Below are 21,897 nucleotides of genomic sequence, written 5' to 3'. Positions count from 1 at the left end.
TTAATCTGAGAGACAGTGGAGCACAAAGGCTCCGGAGAAGAAGCCGAGTTAGTGACATCCAGAATGGCCGAGTTAGTAACAACATTTAAATTGACAGTGTACTAATTGCCCACACTCCAAGTCGTCTCTGCAATTAAAGATAAAATGTTGAAAGCTTTAATTAGAGCTATTTAAACTAGTTGTTTAGATAGCAGATTATTTTCAATTGTAAAATAAGAAATGGCGAATGTGACTGTCGCACAGTCTATTCTGTGCTCACCTTTAGATGATGTTTTTGATGAATTTATTCATCGACCGCTGATATGATCTCAACTCTTCTGCCCAAACTGTAAAATACAATCAGATAACGTGAGTTCATCAAATGAATATGAGAAATTGCTGTGTGTCTAGGCTGCAGCAGATCGCCCTGTATCAACACTGGCTTATTGGGTCAGAGCCTCTTTACTTAAAGAGATGACATTTTCCAGGAGATATTTGCGCACCAATTTGTGTTTTATGTCCTCCCAAGCAGCCGCAGCACTGGTATGCCAACTCTAAAGAATCATCTATCCTCCGCTTCGCTCACTCTCCAGATGGCAAGTTCTTAATCTAGGCCAGGTATCCATTACAGTACATACAGCCACTCTTGACACAGTCACTTTTTATCGCCTATCAATCAGACCCAACTGAAGGGAGATGCTGAAGCTCAGCAAAATGCGTCGTTTCCAAGAGTGATCACTGTGAGTGATTAGCATGATGGATCCCTGAGTATCATGACACACCCCTGTAATATGATTCAGTGGGAAAACATACTGCAAGCACATTATGCAGGGAACCAGCCATCCGTGGCCTTTTCTCTTGGCTTTAGTGTGATGTATAGTTTGGCATGCACATGTGTTTGATGATGCATCCATTGCCCTTCAGGTGTTGGACCTGGCTGTCGGTTTTATTATTTTATCTTCACCAGCAACAGTGCATTAGTTTATTGTGTCAGACAGCACCAGAGGTTCATTCTGTTGTCTCTGCCCTGCACCGCCACCACTTCTTTTCCCACGTACAGAGCTGCTTCTATGCAGCATGAGCATCACTTTGTGAATGTGCCACTTCAGTAGCTGGTCCTTGACATCACTGGATAGTCAATACATCACTCCTCAGAAGGTTTAGAATAAGATTTGGATGGAAGTGAGTGGATTTTGCTCAAACTGTCTTTTAATCACACACAGCCATACACAAAGGATTCTATCCATGTATAATAGCAGGTTCATTTTGTTCTTTCCTTTAGTTATTTTGTCTTTTAGTTTTTCTTCCAATTATGTGCTGATGGGTTGGTCGGCTGTTGAGTCTGTGTTATCTGTCATGGTAACCTGTGTATTACAATTATGCATTACTGAAATGTATTTGTTTCACTAATTATTACCTGCACCTGAGGGTGTTGAGAAACATAGAGACACACCATGGACCAGTAAGTACAGATGCTCCAGAGTCCTCAGCGTATTCACAGTGATGACATACTGTATAGTAGTAGGGCTAATTAAAAGCAGTTTATTCAGATATAGTCTCTCCCAGGGTTATTAGTCGCCTTTACATATGGATTTTACAGAGAAGCAGTGGCCACCGATGCATTTATCTCTGGGGGGCTTTACCAAAAGTCAAGCCAACATGTATTAAGGTATCACATGAGTGTAAATGAAAAGGTCTTTGGTTTTATGTACTGAGCTGAATGAACATTTGTTATACTGAAACTATATGTTTATGTTTTATTCTGTTGAAGTAAATTTTGAATATTGGTCTGAAGGCCAAACTGCAGTTACATCATACAGTTGCATGATGTGAGCAACTTTGAAATAAATTTGGGTGCATGATATATAAAGACACATTGTTTGCTGGTGCCCGGAGGCTGTTACAATCTTTTGGGGTATAAAAGTATAGGAATAATATTATATATCATATCATATTACATTCTTGTAATTCTAGCCTTGAGAAAACATACCACATACTGTACATTTCTTTGCTGTGTGGCAGCTCAGCCTTTGAGTCCCACGTTCCCATACGGAAGAATACCGACTGTTACTATGATATGTCTGTGGTGTGGATATTTCTCTTCTATTTTTCTGGCTGGCCTCTGGTGGGCTTCAGGCAGCTTACGGCGCCCTGCTAATGAACGGTGACAGCCACGCCGGCTGTTGCCCTGCCCTCTGGTTCACGCTGCTCTGTGGTGGACCTGCTGAGCCCCTCTCCTGCTGCAGCAGCATACCAATGCTGTGTGCTCCAGCTCTGTCTGTTCCATAGCCCCGCTGTAACGTGTTTCCCTCATGCTCAGAATAACAATGTGGTGAGCCTTATTAGCGACTTTGTAGAAGATACAAAAAGTTGCTGAACTTGTTGTGTGAACACATCTAAGGGTATTACTTACAGAGACAGACTGCCCGCCCAAGCAATCAAACACATCGCGGTCATTCGTGTGCTGTATGTGATCCATCAAATCTGCACATAAACTCTATCTGTATCAAAGCTCCCTAGCAGTGGAGACTTAGACGATCATATTTATTTGAGGATTACAGGGCTAGGGAATGAGCTATTGATTTTCTAGCTGGCAGATTTTAAGTAAGCAGTGCTGAGGGGTTTTTTTTAGTTTTGAGGACAAAATTACAAGATTTTGTTTTACTCAGAGAAAGTTCCTGCAGAGACCGCAAGCTGAAGAAGTTTGATTAAAACAGCCTTTTAATGATATATATCACCCAGAGGACCATCGCTGTAGTTTCAGCTCAAGCCCAAATGATATTAATGTCAACTTGTTTGCTCTGAGTCAAAGCAGGTTTTCTCGGACCAAATGGAACAGCGCCACACAGTTGCTTTTCTAAACCTTTCAGCTGTTGAGGGAGCCCCCTGCCATATTGTCATAAACGGTGAGCCTTCAGCCTGAGGTGACAGGGGAGCCGGGATGGAGAAGAGGGAGTGTTTTTGCGGTAAAATGATTACAGAGATAAAGATGAAAAGTCTTGCGCCTGTCCCCTGACACCTCCAGAATGATGGTGGGAAAAGCAGGGATGATTTGTTTTCACCAAGGAGCTAAATGACACTATGTGGGCAACCCATTGGCCCTTCACAATTAGGGAAACTTGCAGTTGAATTTCCGCTTGAAATTCAGCTCACTCGACTCCTTTCTTGAGGTTTGGAAACAACACCTGCTCATTGATTGGTTTATGCTGTTATCTGAAGCTACAACTTTTTAGTCCAGGAGTACTTGTGGCTTAGAAGAGCAAAAGAAGTGAAAGAAAATACTCTTGTGAAACCTTTAAATCATCCTTTGCTGCTGTTTGCCATCCAGGACAACCCTATGGAGAATAGCAGGCAGCCACAGTGTAAACAAACTGCATGCTATTCTGTTGCTCTATAAGACAGGCTAGTGTACAACTAGAAACCTTTTTTCTCTCCCCGTATGAAATGCAAATAGGCCCTGGAACCATGTAATCTTCCTCTCAACAGTCTATTCCATATGCAGAACAGAAATAGAGCTTAATATACGGGTCTTACACACATATCATTTACAGTACATTGTTTGCATGCCTCAAGTATCTACACTGAGCACATGGGAAGTGTTTAATGACTATAAGGGAAGCCCTTATTGGTGTGGATGGGCTGAATCATTGTGATGCTTAGTGATTTCTATTTTTCTAAAGGCAGCTAGGCTGTGTAGCCTCTTTAGATGGCATATACTGTATCCAGAGTAGTTATAGAAGTTATAAATCACAGGCACTACCAGCAGAATAGCAGCTGGTCAAGATCTGATTCCATGCCCTTGTTCGGTGTCATAGCTATTGCATGTTGGCAGCATTATCAGCTCTGCAAACCAGTGAGCCTTATCTGACTTCTCTGAGATAATCTCACATGCTCTGCTCTCATAGCAACCAAAAAGGCTCATCTGGTAACCATGCTTCATAGGGCTTTTTCTACAGAACACAGCATCAAAGACATGAGATGCAGGACAGAACTCTTGAGCAAAACACGGCCTTACTTTGGAAACAAAGTTAGAGTTGCAGAAACATTTATAGCAGCTAAGCCGAACATATCTGGGATGTGAGTGAAACCTTTGCCGAGCAGGAATGAAAAAAGTGCTCACATTTTATACACACTGTTAAAGGAAATTGCACACGCTCTGCAATTTCTTCAGTGATTCACCCGAGAAACCATAGGAACTCCTGCTTCTCCACCTCTACTGAAAACTAGAGGGAAAAGGTGACTGTTTTTCCATGTCAGCATCCAGCCATTATAGATGTTAAAATTAGTCTCCCCTACTGTAAAAGCTTTTTAAAAAAAGTTCCTCTATCTTGAACCGTAATATCCAATCAGCCACCATTTGCCTTGAAGACTTAATTCTAGGTGAGAATTTGAGGGGGGAGAGATCAAGGTACCAGCAAGCTTATGATCTCAGTCCTGGGAAAGCGGTGAGGCCGGAGGCTTGATTGATTGCAACAAAAACCCCTGACTGAATGTGCTTACCTATCAACTGTAGGGCCGGAAAGAGACGGGGAGAGATGGAGAGGAGCTGGATGTTATGCATTCCACTCCCTCTGTATAGCCATTGGTGGTGCAAATGAAAGAATGACCCCTGCTGGTGGTTCCACATTTTCTGTGCCAGTGAGGGGTCTGCAGCTACTGTGCTTTCACAGTTCTTCAATGTAACAGCAACAGGATTTCAATGCTGCATATGAAGAAAATAAAGTAAAGCCTTTTCAATAAATGCATTGTATTTCTCTCTTTTTAAGCCAACGGTGAGTTTCCACCAGTGGTCACCAGCTCCACCAGGCTGCCGTTTAGACCAAAGACTACGCCCCCGTCTTTTGGAAGCCCTTTGATGAACTTCCCCACCACAGATCCCGGTAAGTGTGAGCTTGAATACCTTGATACTGAAGGCATGAGTGATGCTCAGGTTGATGTCTTCCATCCTGGAGAGGAATATTTTCAATCTGATTCTCCTTGTCTTGTCTTCGTCTTTGCTGCACTCTCCTTCGCTCTCTCACTCACACTCACACTCACACACACGTATGCTTGCATGCATTAATGATTCACAATTACTCTACACATGCTGAGCAGGGCACCATACATGGGCTGCAACAAAGTAAGTGTGCCCCCTACTGGTCTGCACCACGTCCACATCTGAGCGAGTGCTGCAGAGATCTCCTTTGGCATTAAATGGAGCAGGACGGGCAGTTTTGAAGTCTAAAATCCTCCAATTTGTCTCCTGAGAATGTCAATGGAGCCACTTACAAAGACTTGACATTTTCCACCTTGCACTCTTCTCACTTCTCTGCTTCAAAAGGGTAAAGACAAGCAGAGATTCATTTCTATATTTATAGTCATAAGTTAGAGTTACTTTCATATCAAACCTGCTCTGTAACACATCTCTTCAGCTCGTAGCTTTGAAGTGCTCGAGATACACTGGACTTAGACATATTGGCCCCTACCGTTTTAAAGTAACACTGTCCGATAAATCTTTTTTGAGGCATACATTTCTTTAAATAGCTACTCCTTTATCTCAGAAATAATTTGCCACTACGCATGTCATGACATAGCACTCATACAAATGTTGAATGAGTGAGAACTTTGCCTCAGTTTCAGTGACTTTGAGGACTTATTTTCCAGTGCAAACAGATGATTGGTGTAGACAGTGTTCCCACACTCCAGGATTGTAATTGCATTCATCTATATCTTGTTTTCTCTCCCAGGCGGCATAAAAGGCTTTTATGACATTCATACGCTGTCAAAGCCCAGCAAATCAATTTTGTAGGGTGCAGAGGCTCGCCTTCGATTTGAAACTGGTTAGAAGAATCACACACACACTGTCGGCCCTGAAAGACCCACTGCTTTGCATCGCCAAGTTGTCCTTGAACACACGCAGAGCCAATATAGTACCTCTTGAGCCTACATGAGAAAAAGTAATTACTTAGTTGTCTATATTTTGTTATCCAAGGAATATATTGCTACGATGTACAAAACAAACAAGCCGACTTGGTTTTTATTTCATTATATGCTCAGAAGACAACTTGAAAATAGGTCTGAGTAAATGTTACAACAACAAAAAATGTTGTTTGACACTGGTGTTGACTGTTAGCTTGCGGTCTTTTCCTTGTAGCAAAACAAAGAGCAATTGCATTAAATGGGTGAAATCACTGGTTGTTTAAAGGGGAACTCCGTCAATTTTACACAAACTGTTTAAAGGTCTTGGGGAGTACCACTGCAGTTGTATAATGCTTTATGTGGCTCCAAAAGAGGCTGCACAGAGTCTGATAAATGTCTGCAAGTGATGTCACTTAGTCAGTGTCAGTTGAGTCTGAAGACTACAAGTTTGAAAATGAAAAAAAAAAAAAAAACTGCCTCTTATAGCCTGCTGCTCGTTTCTGCTTGAGACTCCATGCTGCACTGGGTGCTACTAGCATAGATCACTGTTGGCAGTGAGTTGCACTGTGGGTAATGTAGGTGCCGGCTTTGCCAAGGAGAAAGATTGTGTGGAGTAAGATATCTCTGCTTCTGCTGCATCGATTTTGATCCTGTCCGTCTATCAATAGTGAGTCTGACAATGCTATAATTAAATGTAATGTAGAGTAATGGTAAATGGGTGGAGCACTATGGCAAGCTCTTTTAACGTTTAATCAGTAGCAGTTGTTGATACCAACAATTGCTTTTTGACTGGTAAGAATTCCAAGCCAACATATCAATAGTGTGATTTCTACTTCTAGCAATTCTAATCTACAGCTCAGTTGTCACTGGTCATAAAGGTAATTGTTGATATTGATAATTTAATTCTTACTTGTGGCCATGCTCATTGTCAAATTCTACATATCTAAAATTCGAGTCTGGCTCGTCAAAAATTGATGTCTCGGCTTGGAATTTTAACTACTGAAAATGTAATTGCAGATATCTGATGGTGCTTTCACACCTGTAATTTGGTTCATTTGGTCTGCACCAGAAGAAAGAAATGATAATTGATGATTGTTGCATTTTAGCTCTGGTTTGGTTCCTGTTTACACTGGGTTTCTGCAAACAAACCAAGAGGAGTAAACATGAGGCTCTACTAATTGACAGGTTGATCGCACAGTTTGGCGTCATCAGGACTCACGTGAGGAAATCAAATTCACGTGACTGACAGAGGTTTATGCAATGCTTCTATAGTGTTTATACATATTTATGTCCTTTGGTGTCACAAAAAGCTCATAGAGAAATAACTGATGGGAGCATTAATAGTAGGCTATTGTTAGACTGCAAATCAATCGCAATCATTATGAATAATGACTCAGGGCTTCATACTGTGGGATGACTGTCACACTTTTTTAATGGACTTAAGGAACAGAGAAAGCACACAGAGGTCTTAACAGCTTTTTAATGACGGAAAATACCCTCACTGGTGTGCATATGTGTTACCATGGTTACATGTATGCATTAGCATGAATAGGTTATGGGATATACAGGGCATTTATCAAGATCAATTATGAGATTGCAGACAGATTTCACGATTAGCAGATGGATCTATTATTGGTGTGGCTGTTGAAATCATGCTACAATCATAATATCTGCTGTCAGCAGCCACACCAATAATAGATCCACCACAAATGGACCACAGCAGAGTCCGTTTGGAAGCAGGTCGACACCCACCTTTTGGAGCAGACTGGGTTCGGTTGTTTGGTCTGCAGCAGGGTTCGATTGCCAGCTTGCACACCAGCCAAAATGAACAGTACTAACCACGGTTTGGATAAAGCGGACCTGAGTTAGTTTTAACCGAACCAAATAGGTTAGGTGTGAAAGCACCATCAAATAAAATTTTAGCCAGTTAAATATTATTTCATACCAGTAACAGTGATATGTAAGATATCTACAATTCCTTTTATAACTAGTCATAACTTTTAGATATCAAAAAGGGAATTTCCCCTTATCACAATATCACTGTACAACAGATGGCTTGGTGGTACTTTAACGATATAAAGCCCAGCAAATAAAATGGTTTGTTGATATGCTTGAAATATCTGCAATGCAATTCTTGATGTCTGAAATGGGAAATTACATTTCCACTAGTCAGAATCCTTTTTTCAACATGAAATTTAATTGGAGATAGTCACATTTCTTATTAGTGATATTAGTGATATCTTTAATAAAATCAAAGATATCTGTAAATCGGTTCAGAATCGTCAAAATGTAATTCCAAAATGTAGAAATACATTTGTAACATGCCAAATCGTTTGACAGATATCTTACATTGACTTTTTAACCAGTCAAAATGTAGTTTTGATGTCAAATCGATATTTCAACTCATAAAAACTAATGCGCTACTAGTCAGCTCTACTGATTAAATGTTTAAAGGGCGTGCAATAGGAGTACTCTTTGAAGCCTGAACAGCCAGACAGATGGCTCTTTCTCACTGCCTGCACTGCTGATTTAACATACAGCATTCCTTCTGCTGAACAGTCACTGATAACCAAGCAGAGCAAACAATGCCTGACGCACCACAAAGAGTTGGGGTGATGGTCGGCCACAACAGCAATGCTCAGCAGCAGACCAACATGCACCAGTAGTTAACTTAGTAAGTCAGGGCCTTAATATGTCTCTGCAGCGACTTGTCTGATTGAATGTCTGTGATGTGGGTCACTCTGTAGTCTTGAACACAAAGCGGTCTGTTTGTCTCTCAAGGGTCAAACAGGGACAGTAAACATCAGACGTTGTTTGGCCAGCTTACATGATTTGATAATGTTACAGGATTATTCATTGAACTGAAGCCACAGCCGTGATTCCGTCAGCAAACAAAAGCTACTAAGTCTATCAAGAAAATCCTTTATGCTGAGCAGGAAATGTGGCATTTGAGGAAGCAATTCGTATACAATAGTATATAAAAGGTATTTTATATACAGTAAGGGAGTTTGCTACCTGAATTTAGCTGCAAGGACAGCTACAAAGGCTATTTTAATGTGCTTACACAGGTAATACTCAGTGTGGTTACAATAAAGCCGGCAGACTCAGAGAAAGATGGGTCTGTGAGATCACACCGCTCTCGCCCTTGTGATTATCATAGATATTAACTCGGGGGAAAGAAGTTGAACTTGCAGTTATACAATGGCCATTTCAAAGACAGCCACGAGCAGTTAACATTCGCCCGGCGTCTCACTTCTCCCCTTCTGGAGCTGATGCTTTGACGTCTGCAGGGCAGGACGGCAAGCCTGATGAGGGTTTTGGCTCAGCAGACCTGTCACTCCAACAAGGCTCTCTTCTTCCCCCGACACGCTCAATGATTAACCCCACCAAACATCAACGTCTCTTGTCTCCTCTCACTCTCCCCTTCATCTTTCCCTTTGCTCTGCCACCTCATCTGGGCCTATAGCACATTTTGTATCTTTTTTGTTTCTCCATTTTCTCCCCCATCTTCACCATTAAAAGCTGTTATTGACTGACTGTTAGTTCACATTACTGCCCTACCACCCCGCCGCCGCGTCTTTCTGTCAGTGCTACCTCTGATCTCAGTCTGTTGTCCCATTTTTTCCTCTTGCTCTCCCTTTCCTCTTGCTCTCCCCCCCCCCCCCCCCCTTCACCCTGACTTCACCTTCATTCGTCTCTTTCTTCTTGTTCTTTCCTCTCATCTCCATTGATTCCCCCACTATTCTGGCAGCAGACGCTTTCATTTCTCACCACTGCCCTACTGTGTGGCACCAGCCTCTCACTGCTGACTCATCATTTGCTTTAGGCGGGAAGTGAAAAAGGCAACCTAGATGAGCTTGCTTCCCTTTTCTTTTTGTGATTACCTCTCCTGATGGGAAAGGAACGCGTCGCTAACCTCAAAATTAGCTCCAGGCTTATTTTTTGCTGGCCATTCACTGTATGAGAGTGTTTATGTACAGAATGTGTGTGGGGTTATGTGGGTGTGTGATTGACAAAGATTAGTGTTTTCAGGTTCTTTTAAGACAATAAAATAACTTTACACAACACGCTGTCATGATGCAAATCTGCCAGCTACGTCAGCACCATGGACAGGGACATGAAGCTAGCAGTACACAGCACAGTTAGGCTACTAAGATTTCTGAGCCATCATCGGGGCCAAAGGTTCTAACTTGCACAAACCTTGCTCAGATAAAGGATCAGTGATTTAGACTACTGTAGACCAGTGGCCCTCAAATGGCGGCCCGCCAAAACACACAGTGAAGGAGTCACATGTTCAGCTCGCGTTCTGCAGATAGGTGGCTCACAGGCCGGATGCAGACCGCGAGCTGAACACATGACTCCTTCACTGTGTGTTTTGGTTTGGTCAGCACGTGTAAATGGGCTGTCATCTCCATGCCAACATGCGCTGATTGGCTGTTAGCGAGAACGGCACTCTTTTACTTTCGCTTTTGAAGCAGTAGGCTTATTGATACTTTGCCAGCAGTAGGAGCCTAGATTGAATGAAAATGGCATGTTCCATTTTTGAAAAGAAAAGAAAGATGTTGAGTATTTATTTGAATTTATGTCAAAATGGAAATGGCATTTTATTTCATTTTATTTTAGTATGTATTTTTGTTGTTGTTTTGAATAAAAAGGACATTTTGTTTTGAATATGACAGTATTATGGCTTGTGGCTTGACCAACTATAATAAATGTTGCGTGCATGTGCGCGACCACGTTGCGTCCCCCTCCCCCCCGGACCTTTGACTCGTTGAAAACTGTCTTTTTGGACCCTTAAGATTTGTATATGAGTACCCCTGGACTAGACCAATATATTCAACTAAACAACCCTTCTGCCCAAATATCCTCTCTGCTAATAGGGGATAAATAGGGCGGATGGCTGACTTTGGTCATTTTGCTAACGAGGATGGCGTCCCCCGTCATGTTGCCTACTTATATGAGCCATACTGCTTTTGAACTGCCTATTGGAAGAATGAGCATGTAAGAATCTGTCCATTCTTGATTAAAAACTCTGTTTTTGCTGTCTACTTTACAGCACGCCCAAGTGGCACCCTCCAGGGCTGAAAAATTAGCCAATGCAGAAATGACAAAAACTGCAGTTCCATGAACGGCCACTCGAGGCTGGCTCCAAAAGAGTGTCTATTCCCATAGGCCCCATGTTAAAATGCCCAACTTTACAGCACAAATATTTTTATATAACTCATTCATTTAAATTTTAGTAAGGCTCAAAGTTATGTATAATGAAGGGTGTGGCCACTTTAAGCAACTGCCAAGTCTCAGACAACGGTCCACCTATTAATGACATGTGAAGGAAGGAGAGGGATGGCAGGTAATCAAGGGTGACACATTTTTGTCATTTTATTGACAAGGGCGAGGGTGTCTTCCCCTCATGCCCCTCAAATTACCTACTGATGAGCTTCTTTTACATTTTAATATCAAAGTGTTCCACTTCTGCTCACACAACAACAGACAACAACAAAAACATGAGTTGTGTGGAGTAGATGAAAACTGGCATCGAATCAAAGACAGAAGGGACTGTGATTGAAGCAATCTGATTGGCTCTTGAAAGTAACTGACAACAGATGTTGCTCCGCGAACGCTTCATGCAGAAAAAGAGTTTTGGCCATAACGTGCCGGCTAATTAGCTGCAGAGTGGAGATGTGAGTCTGTTGCTCCGTTCTTTACTTGTTCATAAACACTGGCCTGTGGCACTCAGTTAGCTAGTTGTTGTTACTTTGGGTTTTGGAGGGGGAACATTAGTCACTAAGACAGATATGACACTGATAACGAGCAGTGCCACACAAAACAGGCTTTGGTAATTAATTGGACTCGGGTGCCTCATAAGCTTTGTACTTAGCATTCAGATCCATTCATGGTGTGCCAGCCTTGATCCATCTTTCTAATGGCCAGCCCAAGGAGGACAACTGTCACTGGATAAGGAGGATACATGATAAGAGAGGAAAGCAGCAGAGAATGGAAAGTCTACTTTTTGTTGTTTTATGCCTCTGCGCCGGCGACATTATGAGTTGTCCATCAGTCCATACATATGAAGGTACGTACAGACGGACAGACAGATGGATGTCTGTCCCATTCTCGTAAACGTGATATCTTAAGAATGCCTCGAGGGAATTTCTTCAAATTTGGCACCAGTGTTCATTTGGACTCAGTGATGATCTGATTAGATTTTGGTGGTCAAAGGTCAAGGTCACGGACCTTGCATCCACCTCCTTCTTGTGAATGCGATATCACAAGAACATCTTAAAGGAATTTCTTCAAATTTGACACAAACATCTACTTGGACTGAAGAATAAATTGATTAGAATATGGTGGTCAAATTTCAAGGTTGGTGTGTCCTGACAAAACATGTGTTTTAAACTCAGGAATTCTTAGCTAATTATGACAAAACTTCACACAAATGTCTTGTACGATATAATTAGGAAATTATTATATTTTATAAAATCATAATGTTCTGCATGTAAGACTTTTCTGGCCATTACTCAATGTCATATCTCAGGGAACAGAAGGGGAGACATTTGGTCAGATACTGAATTGCTGACACTAATCTTGGGTGTCCACCTTGAAACTGTGCTGTTTGTATAGATCCTTTGTGCCACCGGGAGGAAAATGTATGTTTAGCATCCATGTTTTCACAGACATGGATGAGAACTGTAAGACAAATTTGACTGTGCTTGGAGAGATACAACTGCAGGGCAGCAATTCTAGTTTTAACTTACAGGGTCTTTAGACCCTGAACTTTATAGAGGTATATTACAGTAGGTCCAAAAGACATGTAATACCATGCCAAAACAAATTATTAAATGTTTGAGGCTATTGTGCTTTAATTGCATTAATTTGAAGTGCTATACTTTGAAAAGCAGTGGAGCAGACAACACTGGAATTAAAAACAAGCACAAGATTTTGAGTCAGTGTTTGTTTGACTGTCATTGTTGAAACTAGTTGTTTTGTAAACTATCAAACTTGAGGCTAAATCATAGTCTAATAATGAGACTGAATTGTCTTTTCATTTTCTGTTTGTGTTGGGGGGGGGTTGCCGTAACTGATCACTGATTAGTGACTGATCTTGTCATGTGAATGCTATTTATGTAGATAATGCTAAACTAACATCATTTAAAGGAGTGATACCCAAACTGAGAATTATTTTCTCTGCAAACCCCAAAGATTCTTCTCTGGCATAGCTGTAGGAAGATGAGTCTTAGCAGGTGTTTAGATCAAAAACAGCCCTGGGTTTAAACAACATGGGGGGCTGCGCTGGTGGGGGCATGTTGCCTTGGGCACTGGTGAGATAATGAAATTCGATTCAGGAAGTCCAGTTTGAGCAACAGATCTCCCTAGTTGTTGGTTTATCTGATACCAAAACACTGCACAGCACTTTATAAAACTTGTAGACAGGATTTTACAGCTCTGCAAAATGATGGCGGCAACTATTTTATCTTTTGTAACAACCATCACGAAGTAAACATGAGAAATACAGCGTCCAACTTACAAAGTATTCCACCAGGAATGTATATTTGCATATATTTGATCGGCCAACCCAGCGCCTTGCTGGATGACATCATGTTGCATCGCAGCATAAGTTTAGCCTGGTTCAGCTGTTTTGCTGTGTTGTTTTGTGTGAGTCCCATGCATTAGCACCATAGACTGTATAAAAATAAAAGATTTAGATTGTAGGTAGATGTAGGACTCCCGTTTTGAGGTCTCTAGTTTGGCATTTTGGCTGCTGCCATGTTGAATTTTTGGAGCAAGAATTGACCATATTTTGGTGAGAGGGCAGAGCTGTGGAGGAGGTCAGATTAGTGACTTGAATTAGCTGAGGTGATGCCTCGCAGACAGCCTGTCACGAAAACAGGCCACAACCTTTATTACGCTTAACATTAAGCCTTCATAAAATGTAAACTGGGAGTGATATCAAATTTACCCACTACACAATCGTCATGAAGGGGAAGATTAGCTTTAGAGACCAAAATATGTTTTCTCAGTTGTTTCTCAGCTGTGGAGAGAACAGATCTGGACCCATCGTGGCTGAAGTCAAAACACCATTAGCGTTTGAGTATTTATGCCTCAGAACTTCATTCTGATTCAAGTATCAGTTTGACACAACATGCCTTCTTGTACCAAGTGATGAGCATTTTTCACAAAAACTGAAAGAGTCTTGTTGCTGTATTCTGGCAATTTAAGAACTATTCAGAAGCTTAACAGGGTGATGAAATGCTTGTTTACTTGTTACTGATTGGCCCAAGGACTGCCTTTGTCATTCATAATGAATGACATGTTTACTGTTGTTGTCGTTTTAATAATGTTCAAAGGAGATAAAGACTGCTGGAACATTGCTGTCAGTATTGCAATCCAATCAGAGGCATTTTTCTACACTGCGCGTCTCAATTCCTCACTGATGACAGCATACAGCATTGCCCCTCTCTTTGATGGAGGCCAGTGTTTGTTATGATGATGGCATACCACCAGTGGCAAAGTTCACAGAGAAGGAGATTCATATAATAGTCAGGCTGAGTCAGAGTCTCCCCAGGGATGTTTGTGCATGTGTGTGTCCAAGTGTGGTTGTGTGTGTTGCAGGTCAGAGGGGCTGACGAGCGTGCACACCAGTTATTAGAGAAGACTATCATCTGTGAGAGCGCATTGCGTTTTTGTTTGTTCTGTCAAGTGTCTATCACAGAATGGCTCATTACGGCAGTTGGGTGGTGTGCTCGTGTGTGTGTGTGTGTGTGTGTGTGTGTGTGTGCGCGCACGTGTGCATAAGAACTCACTCATATTGATGGAACAACAAGATCGATCAGCCGGGCTGAAGTGTGAAACCAACCACACCCTAGGGAGATGGGAAAGAGAAATCGAACAGGATACTTGGCTATCTTCGACACCAGCACCGCTGTTGTCAGAAAAGTCCAGCTCACTTTACATAAGAAGGATCTAATCCATGTCAGATAGCCAAGATCTCACTTCTCCAAATAAGAAACACTAAATGAAGATACAACATTCAGACTCTAATCTCACCTCCGCTCCTTTCTCTTTGGCATTAACTGATTGCCATCTCAGTGTAACCCATTAAGTACAGGAAGATTTACGTCTAAAGCACCGTTTGGCTTTGGAGGATTTTCTGCTCCAGTGATGGATTTATTCCCAGCAGTCTTAACTCTTTCTACCTTGTTGGGTGTTGAAAATACTGACTTGAGGGATCAATTTACTCCTGCTGGATGGGAGCCAGGCAGACCTCCCGTCACCCCACAATGGTGTTTTATTTATTTATTTATTTTACAGTAAGAGTGCATTTGCTGCAACCAGACTGAACTCCAAATCGCTCTCTTACCATATTGGTGCTGTGAAGTGTTTTTCAAAGTATCAGCTTGCTTTAAATTGTCTCTGCTGGCAACAATTTACCAAACTCAGAAGAGATGTTTGTTGGGAGACATAGTGGAGCTCAGTGTGAAGCGCTGATGTTGGATCACTTACCAGGTGCCCTTGGACCCAAACCAATCGCGAGGATCAGACTGACAAATAGGATGCTCGACATGCAGTCCATCCAGGTTTCAGCGGTAATGCTAGTCATCATTTGGACTGGCAGCGACAGAAACCGGCACCGGGGATGGATGCTTTTTCCTGGCTTTGAAATTATTACATCCCGAAAACTCATTACTTCTTTCCCGGTGAAAGCACAATTTCTCTTCATAACTCAACTGTAGATAATTAATAAGGAAATGGCGTATATTCTTATTTTGTTGTTCACTGGTACACACAGGCGCACACACTAAAAATACCAGCTTCCTGCAATTATTTTCCTCAGTCAGAGTGAGTGGATTTTGGCGAGAGATCCTGGTAAATACTGGGATCTAAATTCCTGGGCTTTTACTCTAATAGGCACTACACAGCAGGTGACTCCAGCAGCAAAAGGTGGTGTGGTGAGAGCATCATAAGCTCAAGTTGCACTCCTGAGGCTAGTCTCATGCCATCTCTTCTCTTGCCTGTGTACCCTGCCACCATTTAATCAGTTTACTACTGTATCTGTTTGCAAAAAAATAAAAATAAAAAGCCCATTCTGTATGTATCTAATCACAAACAATGCTACAGTCACATTGAGCAGCAGCTCAGAGGCTGTGAAAGCCATCATATGAGTTGTTCTGTTGCAGGAATGACTTTGACTTTAGCTGGCGTCAGATTTGCAGCCCCGCTCTTAAATTAATGATAAATGGTCTCAGAGCGTTCGCAGCCGGGCAGAGGGAGAAAGAAGAGACGGAGAGAGAAAGAGGGGGAGAGGTGCTTCACTGCCTGGTGTCTTCCCCGCTGCTCTGTGTTCACAAGCTTTAAATCAGGATTTAGTACTGCAGCGTTAAGTCCTTCCACGTCCATCTGACAAGACTAATCTCGTGCTAATTACAGTGAAAAGAACTCCAATTAGCGCCGACACATGGGATTACACGGAAAATGAGGAGAAATGTTTGTCACCTGTGATCCTGTCACTGCGTCCCCAGCCGCAGTTGTGAATATGATGATAGTTGCGGCTCATATGAATAGCTTCCAGGTCGGAGCTCGCCTCCCCAATATGTAATAATTGTTTCTATATTTGCATATATGAGTTTTATTGATGTGAAAGTGTTGCGGTGGGGAATGTTTAAGTAGAAATGAATGTGGGACAAATTGGACTGTAATGAGTCTGTGGTGCGCACTGGATTTAAGCCTCTCTGTCATCTTTAAGTCTGCTTAAGTGCATGTGTGACTGAATACAGAATATGTGCTTTTGCAGCTGTGTGCTCTATGAAGTCCTAAATGTTTTTTGTTTGTTTTTTTCCAATCTTCATGTGCAGCCAAAAAATGGCTTTTTCATACCTGTGGGGCTGCGGGCCCTGAAGGCCCAACTCCCACTCAGTGCCTCAACTCCTATAGGAACAGCAACGTCAACGTGACAGTTGGCACCCGAGGGCCCTTCAAAGGCGTTCAAATGTGGCGGGTCCCGGAAACTGGCACGTACAGGTAGGGCTGTTGCCAGAGTATAAAACCTCAGAGCACACAAACATCAGACCTCACCATTATTTGTACAACACATTTCCATTCAACGCCCACACTTTAACAATTTTATCTCTTTCTTAAGGGTCGCAGTGCTTTGCTGGAACAATCATTAGGAGCATTAGCTTAACTCATGTGCACTCAACATGCTAACACCATACTATATGCACTCAACCTCTCTTTTATGGATATCAACCCTGTGCAACTCATATTTTCCACAACAATGCAGAGTCTTCCTCACGCCCACCTCTACTCCTCTGTGCATCAGCAGCACATCAATCTTCCACAAGCAAACAGAGAAATTTCACTATCAGATTCTTGCAGGAGGGAGCAGAGGCTGGAGTAATGGCAGCTAAATAGCATGATTCACTCCGCACCTGACTCGAAAATCCGTAATAGCACACACCTCCACGTCTACGTTGGTGGTCTTTAAGGCTTTGAAACACCTCAGCAATCAGCCTCAGCACCTTGAACTCAAACTGTGTTCTCCTCTGGGATTAATGCTGTAATATCCTCCGCAGAGATCAATATGCCTCCTGTGGGCATTGATGACAACATGAGGTGTTTAACTTGGATTTGACTTGGACGGTTCAAACAAAAGAACCATCTCTAAAAGCTTCGAGCCTCCCACATCAACACACAAACAAACAGGCACACACACATGCACACACACACAGCTACGCTCAGCCAAAACTCTTGAGTCTTAAAATACCCAACTAACAACAGCGTGGACAGCTCTGTCTTAACACATGTCCCGCAGTTTTAGAAAAACACCTTCTGTCTCTGCTCAAACTCCAGAATTGTGTTCTTGATGCGGCCTGCTTTAGCTGGCGGAGCCTGTAAATGAAGCTGACAGACGGTCACAGAGATGAATATGCGCTCTGCATCTCCCAAAAGTCATTAGGCAAACAGCTGAGGTAGCTACTGAGCACCGGGCATCGTTCTCTTTCCCCCCACCAAGCACGACCACCGGGGAAGAGAAATATCGAAGCGCTACCAAAAACCAATCAGGTTGTTTTTTTTTTCTTGGCAAGAAAAGTAGAGCATTTGAAATTAGTGTCTTCTGCTGTGAAGGTGTGTGTCTCTGTGTGTTGGTGTGGCCATGCACTCTGCAGTGTGTGTTTTTTTGTATATGTGTACCATGTTAGTTTTTATTGAGAAAAGAACAGGGTGAAAGCATTTAGTGTTTTCAAATAAATGTTGGTTGTTATTTAATGTGCACTTGTGAAATCGCCTCATGTTATTTCTGATACACACACTTAGAATATACATAACCTTCCCCCATAATAGAAACTCCTCAACACTGAAAACAATCAACAACCCTTTATTTTCTTGGTTAATTATCCTGCTAATGAGTTGTTTTATTTGTGTGTATTTTGTGGCTCTGTGTATCATCTGTTTCTGTTAAACCCCAGGATCACAGCCTACGGTGCAGCCGGCGGTCGAAGCGTGCTGGCCATGAGCAGGTCACATGGTGTCTACATCACAGGAGACTTCCCGCTGAGGAAGGGCGAGCTGCTTTACATCCTGGTGGGACAGAAAGGAGAGGACGCATGTCCCAATGTAAGTCTGCTATCGTGCTGTAAATTCGCTCAGTAGTGTATGAAAACGTGTAGTTTACAGTGTGTCATAAAAGCAAGATAAACATAAGGAATGGATTGCATTCAATTTATGGATCTAATTTGAGATAGCTGTTAACGCTACAGTGATTCAACTCTCTGAATTAGGAGGCAAACATATTTCTCTTTTATAGACCCATGTGTTGATGCAACAGCCTATAATACTTACGTGTTTGTTTTCTCAAAATGATGGCAATGTTTGAGGATTAATGTTGTGATGAATTATGTTGATGCCATGTGACCAGTAGTGAAAGAGAAATTTATAGTCAACATTCTTCCACAATGTCTAAGTTACTGAAGTCACATTTTATCATAACGTTTTGTTATCTAGAATAGTGTCAATGTGTGTTTTAGATGTATTGAAAATTGTTTTTATTATTAAAAGTAGGGATGCACATTATTGGATATCCAATATGCCGATGTTTTCCAACTCATTTATGCCGATTGCCATTACATGCACATATGTTTTTCCACCTAACTGCAGAGAACATTAAGTCTATCCTGTAGTAGAATCAAAATATTGATATGCCTACTCTTTTCATGATGGTCCAATGGCAGATGCAGACATTGAATACAATACATATTAAAATCCACACATTCAATGGGCAAAATAAGAAAATTACTGCAACTTAGGGTGCTTTTAGACCTAGAGTTCACTTGATTTGATCTGAATCAGGGACTCATTTTGTTACAAAGTTGCATAATTGCATAGAGTTGGTTCGTGTTTTCACAGCAGCATTTACAAGTGGAGCAAATTTCGCAAGCGGACCAGATAAAATGCCTTGTGGGAATAAGCTGCTCTTGATTGGTCTAGTGTTGTACGGTATACCGGTACTAAAATAGTACCGTGGTACTAGAGTATTCCAAACGGTACTATACTGCATTTGGAAAATACTGGTACTTTGAAATTGATTCAATTCATTAATTTAGTTCATTTATTTTACTCAATTATGCACACAAACGCCTTTCTTGTTCCTATTGGAGCACATATTGCGCAAGTGGTGTGTATGACAACACCTGTATCAACATTCGCAGCTGGCGTACGTGAAAAAAGACAAGAGAGTCTGCCTCGCAAAGGGAGACATCACGAGACAACACAAACTTGGTGAAACATTTGAGCAACCAAACCGTGACGTCCATACCGAGGTACTTACCAAACCATGATTTTATGGTACCGTTACACCCCTACTATTTATTGTTCTAAAGGTTTGTAGCCAAAAGGAATTTTCCTTAGGAAAAGTACCGAAAAGTATCGAAAAGTATCGAAATTCATATTGGTATGGGTACCGAAACAAAGATTTTGGTATCGTGACAACACTAGATTGGTCAGAATTTCCATGCGGGACAAAACCAGGAAGTAAACAAAACGTTGAAGAAGAGTACACTTGCAAGATAAATGCGACACTTTGTAATGTCACAATGGAGGGACAACTATGCAGGTTGATTTTAGTGCTGGTCATCGTGTACTATATTGCTGTCATTGTTCATTTTAGGCAAAGTTTGAAAACGAGGTGCTGCTCCAACTAGAAAACAATGTTTCGATGCATTGGATGCACCGGATGTGCATATTAATTAAGGCAATACAGGAGGAGGCACACATTAATAATCCTCCAGGACTGTAACATGCTCATGTTTGTATAACACAAACAATGTGTAATGATGGTTGGTTGCGATTGAGGTTGGAACACAGTCTCACCACAAACAAACCGCACCAGAGTTTGTTTGTAACCAGACCAAGACCCCCTCTTCAAGAAGGTCTCAGCCCTGTTGTTTTCTTTTTTGTTTCTGTGATTGCTGTGTTTACACCTGCCCAAACTAACCGCACTTAGCGGGCAAACGAACTTAAGTTGGATTGAACCAAACCAAACAGGGCAGGTGTGAAAGCCCCCTTAGGTTACGTGTAAAACATGCCATATTATTAAAGAAAACTGTAAAATCAATCCTACTGTAAAACAGGCGTGGACGATGCTCTCCCTCAGACAACTCTGACAGTAGTTGCATAAAAGGCGAATTTGACCTATTTCAACAAATTGAAGTAGCATAATTACAGCAATAACTTATCAGCTTGTCATATCGGCATAAATGTTCATCTCAGGCTGATACCTATGTAATTCTAAAGGCTTCATCTGCTGATACCGATGACACACTGATATTATGCTGCATTCCTTATTAAAAGGAAGCAAAAAGGTCCTTGAGGAAACAGAGTGCTGCTGTTAAACCGTATGAGTAAGAGACAAAGTAAATTAACTGGGGTGTAGCTACATGTCATGGTCATATACTGCTTTTGTTAGAGTTATAGAACCATAGTAGTAGTCAAGTGGTGCACTATATGCTGTTTAATGCTTTGCAGCAGAGCAGCTAATGAGCTATCCAGCCCGTGAGCCATCAAACAAACATTCCCCAGTGAATGTTTGTTTGGTAGCTCGTTCAACAAGCTAAGGTACAGGGTAAGACATGTGTTAATGTTTGTAAGTTAGCTAAGAAGGAGACTTTAGCAGGAAAGCTAATGTGTGTTGTTGATCAGAGTCTGTGGCTGTTACTGCTGCTAGACTTGATTGGCTGCATTCAATAAGGTGTGCATACGTAGACGGATTTCTGGTGTTCCATTAAAACGCCATCATGCAACCAAAAATTATAAATTCCTCCCTGTCTTTTTAGAGCAGATATACTGTAGCAGACAAAACATGTTATTAATGGTAGTTGGACTTCAATATGATTACTCTGACATTCTGAAATTCATGGAACCAGGAATCCAATAATCCTCCTCATAGACCTTGACCTCACTTTGGATACCAGTGCTCTAAATCGTAACATTTTATGGCCACTAACAACTGTTTAAATCTGCGATGGAAGCTCGCTGATCTCCCTGCCGTCTCTTAAGATTACTTGTGTTCTTTTGCCAGGGGTGGCTGTCATCCATTATGCTGTAGTTCACTGGCAGCAGCGCAGCATTCTTCCCCTCACAGTTCACAACACTGAGACTAAAACCCTCCCAATCCCTCTAGTCGCCAATGAAACCATCCATCATCCGCTATTTAAACGTTTGAAAACCAAGGCCTGTCCCACCGCTGAAAATAGAGTGAAAAGGTGTTAGTTGCTAAAGTTTGGCACTCATTGTTGTTGTGTATCTATGGGCTTTAGTCGAGGAAATTACCTTTTGAAATGTTTAACAAAGCAAAAAAATTCTTCCTAAAAAAGTAATTTTTGTGGAATTCAAACGTTGTTAGTTTGTGGGTTGTAGAGGTGTGTTTGTGTCCTTAGGATAGTGCGTTGTCATCAGGGGACTCAAACTCTCTTGTAGCGTGACATGAGGCAGCTCAAGTGCCTGTTGTGTTTTGTGGTTTTGTTCAAG

General features: G+C 41.8%; 1 protein-coding gene across 1 annotated transcript in view; it reads left to right on the top strand.

The window, feature by feature from the left end:
• The window catches only part of alk (ALK receptor tyrosine kinase), a 491,937-nt gene that overhangs the window by 433,498 nt on the left and 36,542 nt on the right, over positions 1 to 21,897 (top strand). The window contains exons 11-13 of the mRNA XM_050061749.1: positions 4,746 to 4,859; positions 16,728 to 16,893; positions 18,342 to 18,489. Of these exons, the coding sequence (XP_049917706.1) occupies positions 4,746 to 4,859; positions 16,728 to 16,893; positions 18,342 to 18,489 (428 nt within the window). The remainder of the gene's footprint in view (positions 1 to 4,745; positions 4,860 to 16,727; positions 16,894 to 18,341; positions 18,490 to 21,897) is intronic.

The sequence above is a fragment of the Epinephelus moara genome, chromosome 14 (assembly GCF_006386435.1).
Source record: "Epinephelus moara isolate mb chromosome 14, YSFRI_EMoa_1.0, whole genome shotgun sequence".
In the NCBI taxonomy this organism is placed as follows: Eukaryota; Metazoa; Chordata; class Actinopteri; order Perciformes; family Serranidae; genus Epinephelus; species Epinephelus moara.
Note: the sequence above shows the minus strand (reverse complement) of the source record. Positions and strands in the feature narration are given on the sequence as shown.